The sequence below is a fragment of the Candida theae genome, assembly GCF_024610275.1.
Source record: "Candida theae strain CBS 12239 chromosome Unknown scaffold19, whole genome shotgun sequence".
In the NCBI taxonomy this organism is placed as follows: Eukaryota; Fungi; Ascomycota; class Pichiomycetes; order Serinales; family Debaryomycetaceae; genus Lodderomyces; species Lodderomyces theae.
Genome location: NW_026261478.1, coordinates 189,920 through 199,626, shown reverse-complemented (window position 1 = coordinate 199,626; position 9,707 = coordinate 189,920). Strand labels below are relative to the sequence as shown.

At 39.2% G+C, this 9,707-nt stretch overlaps 6 protein-coding genes across 6 annotated transcripts; 4 read left to right on the top strand and 2 right to left on the bottom strand. All coding sequences in view use genetic code 12, as the record gives it.

The window, feature by feature from the left end:
* Nucleotides 1–1,136: 1,136 nt before the first annotated feature.
* Nucleotides 1,137–1,691, top strand: KGF57_004544 (uncharacterized protein; the record flags this gene model as incomplete). Its single annotated transcript, XM_051754065.1, has 1 exon — nt 1,137–1,691. One exon carries the CDS (start codon nt 1,137–1,139, stop codon nt 1,689–1,691), a length of 555 nt encoding a protein of 184 aa, XP_051607081.1.
* Nucleotides 1,692–4,095: 2,404 nt separating this feature from the next.
* Nucleotides 4,096–4,443, top strand: KGF57_004543 (mitochondrial 54S ribosomal protein mL60; the record flags this gene model as incomplete). The annotated part of the gene is made up of 1 exon (XM_051754064.1): nt 4,096–4,443. One exon carries the CDS (start codon nt 4,096–4,098, stop codon nt 4,441–4,443), a length of 348 nt encoding a protein of 115 aa, XP_051607080.1.
* Nucleotides 4,444–4,568: 125 nt separating this feature from the next.
* On the bottom strand, nt 4,569–5,408 carry KGF57_004542 (kinetochore-associated Ndc80 complex subunit; the record flags this gene model as incomplete). Its single annotated transcript, XM_051754063.1, has 1 exon — nt 4,569–5,408. One exon carries the CDS (start codon nt 5,406–5,408, stop codon nt 4,569–4,571), a length of 840 nt encoding a protein of 279 aa, XP_051607079.1.
* Nucleotides 5,409–5,711: 303 nt separating this feature from the next.
* KGF57_004541 (uncharacterized protein) lies at nt 5,712–6,086 on the top strand (the record flags this gene model as incomplete). The annotated part of the gene is made up of 1 exon (XM_051754062.1): nt 5,712–6,086. One exon carries the CDS (start codon nt 5,712–5,714, stop codon nt 6,084–6,086), a length of 375 nt encoding a protein of 124 aa, XP_051607078.1.
* Nucleotides 6,087–6,193: 107 nt separating this feature from the next.
* Nucleotides 6,194–6,475, bottom strand: HSK3 (Hsk3p; the record flags this gene model as incomplete). The annotated part of the gene is made up of 1 exon (XM_051754061.1): nt 6,194–6,475. The coding sequence occupies one exon, from the start codon at nt 6,473–6,475 to the stop codon at nt 6,194–6,196; it is 282 nt and encodes a 93-aa protein (XP_051607077.1).
* A 521-nt stretch (nt 6,476–6,996) lies between these two features.
* Nucleotides 6,997–9,075, top strand: HAP42 (Hap42p; the record flags this gene model as incomplete). The annotated part of the gene is made up of 1 exon (XM_051754060.1): nt 6,997–9,075. One exon carries the CDS (start codon nt 6,997–6,999, stop codon nt 9,073–9,075), a length of 2,079 nt encoding a protein of 692 aa, XP_051607076.1.
* Between the last annotated feature and the right edge of the window lie 632 nt (nt 9,076–9,707).

The following is a 9,707-nucleotide window of genomic DNA, read 5'->3' as shown; positions in this document are numbered from 1 at the left end:
CCCCTCTGCTCCCCCCTTATACAGGTTGTCATAGTAAGAAAAAGAATAATGCATGGAATGACCTTCTCAAATTATCGTATAGGAGATTTTCGTTCTTTCCCCTCCCTCTTTCACAATCTCTCGTGCAACACACCCGTTTTTTTTGATGTTGCTAAATAATAATGTCACATTTCTTTCGTTTCTTTCCTACAGCTGAATATTTGACTGACTGACTGACTGACTAATGCCGCCCAGATGTAAGTTCATGTAAGTGAAAAGTGCGATGGTAGAGAACAGAAATTTTACAAAGTCATACTGTTTTTGAATAACAATTCCCAAACATAGGAGAAGCAGAATGAGAGAGAATGTATGGTATACGTTTTTTTTCTTGGAGGCGTGTAGGATAGTCTGTATATATATGTGTGTGTTGTTGTGGTTGTGTACTTGTGCGTGGTTTGCTGTTACATATTTGTTGGGCTTTTTTGTACAAGCCATGTATTCCGAATTAGAGGGGGAAAGGAGAGAGAGAAAGAAAGAAAGAAAGAAAGAGAGACATTTTGTTGTGACAAACGACATTTTGTATAGTCTGAATTTGTGTCTGTGTGTCTGTGTGTCTGTGTGTGTGTCTGAGCAAATAAATAAGAAAAAAAGAAAAAAAAAATGCAACAACCACACACTCGTGGGCTGGAATTTTATTTTTTTTTTATTTTTTTCTCTCTCTAAAAAAATAAATAAAAAAACTTTGCAATTGTGGTGGTGGTGGTGGTTATTGTGTAAACTGTGTAAACTGTGTAAAAGAGAAAAAAAAAAAAAAAAAACATTACTCATTATATATTTGCTACTTACGTTGTTATGTATAATATGTATATATAAAGCAAGATCAAACTTCCACGTTTGAAATTTTAAAATTTTCATTCATCTTATATCATCGTTTCTCATACCCTTCAAGCATAAACTATATTGCCTTCAAAAGCATCACCATCACTTCTTTTCAACTGCTACAGTCGTTACTATTATTCACGTAATAGTATTCACTCACACCACTGAATACACGCGCTATACATTTATTATAGACTAAGCACACACACACACAACAACTTTATTGCATTTTCCCATCTTCAGCACATATAACAACGCATAATACCTACATCACAGCCATGTCTGACTTTGCATTCAACAACTACTGTATACACTGTGACAAATTGTGTCCCACGAATTCAGTCTACTGCTCAGAAGAGTGTAAATCGATAGAATATCAGTCCTCAATACAACCAAGTAATACTTTCAACGCTGCATCATTTGAACAATATTCATCAGGTCAGCACTCCAATGAAAGTCAATACCATCATAACAACTCGGTTTCTTCGATATCGTCTACCACCCGCAATAATAACAATAATGACTACACCCCTAATGACATGGTTTCACCACTTTTGACTCCTGCTTTGTATCTTCAGCAACAGCAACAACAACAACAACAACAACAACAACAACAACAACAACAACAACAGCTACAATTGGTGTCGTCTCCCTTGATGTTGGCCTCACATGTTGATGTCGAAACAAAAGATGACAGTCACTACTATGACTTGAATTATTTTGACTTGAACTACTCAGTTAAATCCAACACCAACTACACCAGTAATCAAACCAGTAACGAGTTGATAAATTCCACATCACGCAATTATCGCAAATGGTTGACTGCCTTGTAAAAAAAAGAAGGTTTGTCTCGTATTGATTTGTTTTAATTTTCAACAGAGAGAGTTTTTTTTTGCAACTGGGAGAGGGTTTTTTTTTTAGTTCTAGGTTGTGGTTGTTGGTTGGAATAACTAAGCACAACAGCAGCAACATTTTCATTCATACACACATAGCATAACACATACTAAGCACGAAATCAAAGACATTACAGATGCTTTTTTGATTCTATTTTTTTTTGGCTTGTTTTTTTTTTTTTTTTTGGTGGAAGTTGGTTTTTGGTTGAAGTGGATCTCGTATATAGTTTTTACTCTTATATAGTACAGATACATTATACAAATACAAAACATTGCAATTCACGAATCACATTGAGTGTAAAACAATGTCCAAAATGTTGATCGCGTATATAATACGTAACTAGTAGGGTTGTTGTCTCCGTACAAGCGCAAACCAGTCCTGCTTCTTCTTTTCACACCCATGTGCTCGCAAAAGAAAAAAAAAAAATTATTTATCCCACGTTCTCGCCTCCTTCTACCCCCCACCTCGTTCACACAAAAATGTGTCAAAACAAAACAACAAAGGAATTTAACAATAGAATTATGTGTGCGCAGGAGATGAAAAAAAAAAAAAGATCATGTCATAAACGGGAGCTGAAAAAAAACACGTGGAGAAGTACATGAAAGGCTCGAAAGGGCCACTTCAAACATATGAACGCTTCTCATCTCAACAATTGAGATTCAGACAGTAGAGATATAAAATACACGCAACAGTGCTTAATACGAAATTTCATACTGACATCACCGGACCTGAAACTTTCAAACAAGCAAGCACACGTTTTACTCTTTTCAAAAATCTTCACAAAAAAAAAAGCAAAAAAAAACAAAAAACGAAAAATTTTTCTCGTAATGACCTCACTAGTTTTTTAAGCTGTTGTGCATATTATACTTTGAGTGGTTTAATACTTTATTTTTTTGTTTACACTTTGCTATGTCGTCACTACAAAATTAAAAACAAAAAAAAAAAGGACTAACGCAATTCCGATTCTTCGGAGATTAACTTACGAAAAAAGTGAAAAAAAAAAAAAATATGCATCACCTCTTTTTCTTCAAACACGTATGTCGCGTTATTTAAATTTCCAAATACGGCAATATAAACACTGAAGGTATAACAACTTCAGAGTTAGAAGTAGGGGTGGGGAGAGGTGGAGAGTTCAGACTAGCCGTTCAAACAAAGACTATCTTTGTCAGCGTATCGCTTTCTGACAAGAATGGCAGTAGGTTTTGTTTTGTAAGCAATTCCCTCTACCCACAAAATGAATCAGTAGAGGTAAAAAAAAAAAAGAACCAAGAATTGAATCTTATCACGTGCGTTTAGCTACAATTTGCGACATTTTTGCAAAAAGAAAAATGTGACTCAGTGTCAGTTTGAATCATCTCGAGAAGTCAAAGAAAGGGCATTTAGTTTGTGAGTCGCAGTGACTGTACCCGACTCCTTCGATTGAATAGCCGGTACTTGTAAGACTAGTTGCATACATGGATGTGACGAAACACGTGCTTTCTCTAAGTCCAAATCGTACTCCAAAGAAGTCTTCACTCGAAGCAATCATGGTGTTCTACCAAAATACATATTAAAGTAAAGTGGTTGTAGAAGTAGTCATTGACTAGATTGTTTTAAGTTGTTTTCCTAATTCAGACAAGCCGCACAGAAAATCTAGAATTACCCTTTTCGGTCAAAAATAAAGCAAAATTGTGCATTTTTGGCAAAATCGAAAAAAAAAGGTTAATAAATTTTACCTGATTTTGAACAGGGATACGGGCAAACAGCTTATTTTGAGTCTAATAGTCGGGCATGTAATGTAATGTACCTATGTTGCTATCCTTGGTAACTTTTGTTGGAACACCTATACCTCAAAATGCGTCAATAAAGCTGTAAACAAATCAATTTGTAATGACGATTTTTCCCAATGACTTGATCGCCGGTAGAAGCATTTGCAGCACTTATATTTGCCATTGAGCTCTTCCAGCTGCTTGTAGCAATTAATTTTTGAAAGGTTCATGTAAACCGCCAAAGCTGCAAATACAATTTTGTTGCTGTACTGACAGAAGATTGGTTTTTAACCAATTTTAATACCAAAAATTAACAAATTTCTTAATTCAAGATACAGCTTCAGATAGCCACACATCAATTGTCAAAAATTGGACAGTGGGGCTTCTCATATCCAATAACCAACAACTTCTCAATGAAGGGAGACTTTCGTAAGTTGTTCTTTTTACTGTAATGAAATTGTACTGCAAAACTCACATGGTAGCATCGACCATACTCTCCCTCTCTCTCTCTCTCTACTCGAAGTTGAAATTTTTTTTCTTTCTATCAGGATCAGCTTGTCTTTCCATCTCCAAGTCATATTTCACATCTAAAAAGATGCTTCCATCGCTAGTCAGGTCGGGCGGTTACGTCTGGAAATTCACCCCTCATATTACTTCAACACAGCGTGTCAACTTGCGTAAGAGAAGTGAACAGGTTGATTCCAACATTGATCAAATATACCGTGGTTTAATCCAGCTGCAGCAAGGTGAAAAGAAGATGGGCGACAAAACAGGATATCCGAAGATTGACCATTTGAAGTTTGAGATGCCTAGATATAATGAAATGAAAAGCCGGGATAAATACACTACGTTTAGCAAACATTCGCGTGATTACAGAAAGCCTATTCATAGGGTGCCTAAGTGGACCAAACTATCATTCAGAGAGAATCCAAAATACTTCTAAAATAGACAAGATAACGAGAGGCTATAAAATCCAGACCAACGTGTTGTTTGTTTGATTGGGAAGGTGCACACTGTATATATATATATATATGTTTTTAATGAATAAATGAATCTGTCGCTTGTATACTAGTCAATATTCTCCCATATAAATCTAGATACAGACTCTTCTGGACAGCTTAATCCAACGAGCATATTCTTTACTTGACCATCACTGCCTTGTACAATCACTACTTGCTCAGGATCATCTGTGAAATCCAACGCATTTTCCAGGTCTTGAGTTAGAAATGCTCCAGGGTTGACCGCACCTGTTGCCAGTTCTGATGCCAGTTCTGATGCCAGTTCTGGCTTCTTAAACGGTTCAATACGTATGCCTAGATTGCGATAAAAGTTAATCTTTAGCAACGCCAAATCATACTCTTTCAACTTCTCAGGATCAATATTTTGTTTGGGTTCCGGGTTTTCCAATTTCTCAGTCAAGTCATTCAACTCGTTCTGCAACTTGGCCCTTTTTTGGATCAACAGGCTCAAAGAGTCACGTAAATCACTATTCTCCTGCGTAATGTCCAACTTCAAATTGTAAAGCTCCAGGTTCCTTGTTCGCACAGCCTCTAGCAAATCTTGTGACTTGTCGATCGGCGAAAACTCATAGTCGGCAATTGCAGAGTTGATATCAATTAAAGCAACTTTAGCGTCATTTATCTTGGTCATTGCCCGAAGGTGTTCCTTTTTATGTTCAAGTTCCTGTCGAAGCTCATCGTTGGTTCTGTCAAGCTCTGCCAATTCCTTTTCGCGTTGATCTTGGGCTCGTGCAATAGAAGCTACAATTTCATCAGCCATGAAGAATATGTCACCCTCTTCAAGTTCGTCTATAAGTTTCTGAATTGCATTTGAAGTGTCAAACGACTGGTCGGCATTTGTATTCTCAATATCCGTTGGTACTTGTTGTGGTTCTGATGTGGCACTCATTATGTGATTCAAGGGTAACAAATGTGTAAAGACTGGCTGTTGTTTTGGAGGGGGAGGGGTGTGTGTGTGTGTGTGCAAATATGCGGTCGTGGTGTAGTAAGATGAATAGTTGTAGGTGTGGGTTGGTATGTGTACACTTTATGTTTTGGTTTTTACGCGACACAATTTATTTTATTTGTGACATTGAGGTTTTGGAAATTTCATCAGCACATAAATTTTTGTCTGTCCATCACCCCCATACTCCTTTCCCGCCCTGATTTCTCCCACGCTTAACCCCCCCTCCCCCCACCCCCCTTTCACAACATGAGTTACCCCAAGAAGAAAAAAGGATATTCCGATGTCGAGCTCCCGACTAATCCCAACTTGCCAGCATGGATAATCACACCCAAAGAAGAAAAAGCAATATTTGAACGATGGAGGAAAAGGACTTTTCTGAAATGTGATGATTTGATAAAGAGGTATATTGAATGCTCGAATCTGTATGCCAACCCACTTGATGCTATTGAAAAGTGTAAATCTGTGAACCAAGCCAGTTTGGATTGTGTTGCACAGTATCAAAAACAAGAATACTTGGATCAGGAACGGGATTTGTTTATTAAGGAAAAAATCGAAAAGAAGAGGTTATACAAGCAAAAATTGAGAGAGTTGCAGGAGCAACAAGAAAACAAAGAGATATGACCGTAGAGGAGGTCGTAAATCGTGTATATAGTTGAACAATACATAAATATCTCCACTCTCACTACACCACACCACCTCGCTCTAAACAGCATCTCTTCCACCTCGGATCAGTTGTCAAATGCCTCTTCTTCGAAAATCTTTCGGCTCCCCATAAGCAAACTAGCATGAATCTTGCCCAACATTTCAATGTTCTTATACTGATCGCTGGCAGTTGTTATCAAGTCATTGAAATCTGACAAATTGGCATGCAATTGTGCAACTTGTGAATTTAGATGACTCAATTGTCGCTGTGTGATAGCTGACGTGGAAACCAGTACATTTGACTGACGGTGAGGATTCTGGATATAGCTCTGTCTCGATGATTGCCTTGCATTTGATGGTGTTGACATTGTGAATCAAGTAAACAAGTAAAAAAGTGGTGCTTGTACGAGGTTGTTTATAGTTTCGGGTGTTATCGTGTATCAATTTAGTTTCGCATTTCTTTTTTTCTTTTTTCTTCTTCCCGTGCTCACATTCGGTTAATCAACTTCTGTATTTTTTTTTTTTTTTCAACGGAATAAGCAGGATTCTCTTCCACAGGTCAAATCTTGCTCCACAGAACAACCAATAAAGAAGGGAGGTCATCACCTAGCACTTAATTCTAGAGAGAATTCACAGTATTATACTTGATTTGCCGCACCCCAACACTCAAAAAACAGACTGTACACGAAATTGAAAACAGCAATCCGACCATCCCCCATACTTTTTTTTTTTCCTGGACAGTGCAAGACACATATCATTTGTGAATCAAAGACAGGGTTGTCAGACGACAGACTTCAAAAATTTAAAGGAACATTTCAAGTTGACCGTGATATTTCGTTCCTTTTTGCCCCCCCGCCCCCCTTTGAGGTAAAAGTGTAAACGAAAGACTATGGAGAGTAAGCCAAACGCGCCGCCGGAGTCCAAACTATCTTCACACGGTACAGCAAAATCCTTGCCGGAAGGAGCTCAGCAACGACAATTAACAGCGAGCACCTCTCTGTTGCAAACGGGCACGACTTCAGGAAGTGCGAGCTCGGCACCTGGAAAACAAATTACTCCATCTTCTCATCTAACTGCACAAGTAGTAGGGCTGCTACAATCGAGTCAGACACGTCTACAAACACCAAGCAGTAGCAATACCAACAGCAACGCAAAACCTAGCGGTAAGCATCCCGCAATGCTGTCAAAAGTCCAACCTGCGCGACAGCAGCCTCTACGAATAGCCCCAAAGTATGCCAAAATACAACCAGCAATAGCACCCAAACCATCAAATGTCGTACCGTTGGCAACAAAATTCAATCCCATACCGAGTAGCAAGTTCCAACTACTGATGAGGCCATCATTAACTCAGGATTCCACCAATCTAAATACGTCAAAACAGTGGGTACTACCTCCTCGACCTAGACCGGGCAGAAAACGAACTGGCTCAGATTGTGACAAAGTGTCGAAGGCTCAAACGAACGTAACAAAGAGGAAAAGTAAGCCGAAACTGGAACCGAATGTCAGAGCAGTGACCGTGAAGGAGAACCTGGAAAAAGACACTGTTTGTGCAACTTCGACGACAGCAGGGACGAGTACGGCTCCAGTTGCTGTGAAGAAAACTGATAGAGTGGGTATGACGGCAAGCACTCTGAGCGATATCAACCAAATAGAGAGGCCCAAGTTGCAAGAGCCGTCTCAGGTAGCTCACAATTCCGTTAAAGGGGATGAAACAGGAAAAGCTGCCATTACTGCACCTTTAACAAAGCAAGTTGCTTATCCCGTGGCCAACCCAATTGTCAACAAAGCTAATGGCGCCAATACAGATTCAGAGATCATGCCTGTACTGAAACAACATGTCCCATCTTTGTGTGCACCTCCGCCTCCACCTCCGCCTCCACCTCCACCTCCACCAGTAAAATCAGAGGATCCGGAGGTGCACATGACAGAGTTGAAAATGTCGTATTTGTCGAAATTAAAAGAGCAGGAGATTATTAGAAACTACGTGGAAGTGCTCACCAATCAAATCAAAGAGCTAAGCTTTGTCCAGAATGGAGTCATCACTTTTGACGCTTTGAAGTATTCTTCGAAAGTTACTCCAAATTCGCAGCGAATAACCTCGACATTGACAAATTCCAAATGCGATCAGTTGGACTCGATCAACAACTTGAATGATTTGAACAAATTCTTGACCTATCTCAGCAAGTCGTCAGATATCATCAAGAGTGCCAAGAGACAATCAATTGATCACACAAAATGTCCTGACAATTTACACCAACAAATTGATAACTACGTTCAATTGAGGAATCGGTTCAAGACATTGCATCAAGAAAATGGGAAAACTAGTAACAAAAAGAAGATGGGTAAACAGCGAGCCGATTCAACCAAGAGCACAAAACATACAGTGTCTCCATCCGAGTCGGCGACCACCACAAAACAAACAAATCAAAAGCCGCCATTTACCCCAGATTTGCTACGTCCTTTGAACGCTTCAAATTTGTTTAACGACCCCAATTTGGATATGATGGAAATGGACTTGCAAACAGAAACAATTGAAGCATCTCCATCAACTGCGGAGATATTGGCAAATGAAAATGACAGGATTAAAGTCTCTAGTGATGGCTTATCTATGGAAATTGAAGGTGCAAAGATTGGTCCTGGCGGCGACACTGGGGGTGGTGGTTTTTTCCATGTGGACGAACACGATTTTTTGAGCAAATTAGTACTTGATGATGCACCGCCATCAGAGGAAACAGCCTTGGGCCAAGTTTTGATACACGAACACAATGGAGAAAAGTCCAATGACGCAGCTGACAATATTCCAGCGTCTCAAGATGGCGAAGAACCGAGAACGGAAGTTGTCAAAAGCACTAATATTTCCAATGACAGAGTTGCAAAGAAGAAAATGAAATTTAATTGTGGTTTCTGTACAAACGATACACCGTGTCTTTGCCTTGATTCAGAATTGGAAATCAGCAGGTTGAATTGAGGGATTATGAGGCGAAAATCAGCTACGAAATTCCGGGAGGACAAGGGGTATATATACTTCGTAAAAGAGAGTGAGGTATGGTACTTTTGCAAATAGGTTGGGAGCTTTCTCAACCAACCCAGGCGCGTGTATACTGTATCATGCAGTCAGATGAGCCGGTATTGTTAAGCGTTATAGATTCGACCCTCCTAAGATTGATTTTCCTGTTCATTCTTCAAACAGACAATTATTGCTGACATCCTTTTCCATTTAAAAGGAAAACCGGTATGTGGTAGATCTTTATTTGCTTATTACTCCATTTATATAATGCAAGTCACATATTTACCTGGTGAAGTCCTACCCAAGATTTTTGATGGCGTTGAATCAACTCCAAAAGTGCCGCTTGAGATTAGATATCACTCGTACCAACTTTTGCCTTGCTCGCTTGTGTTGAAAGAACTCAGTCCGACAGAGTATGAGAGACTCAGTGGTCTTCAGGATAGCTTCTATATCAACTGTGGCACAAGCAAACAATAAGCCAACAACAACAACAACAACAACAACACGCATATTGTTCTCTACTGCGAGGACATTTTGTCAAGTGTGAATTTGTATCCAGACCCGATATTATCTTATGCACAAATATGGACAGG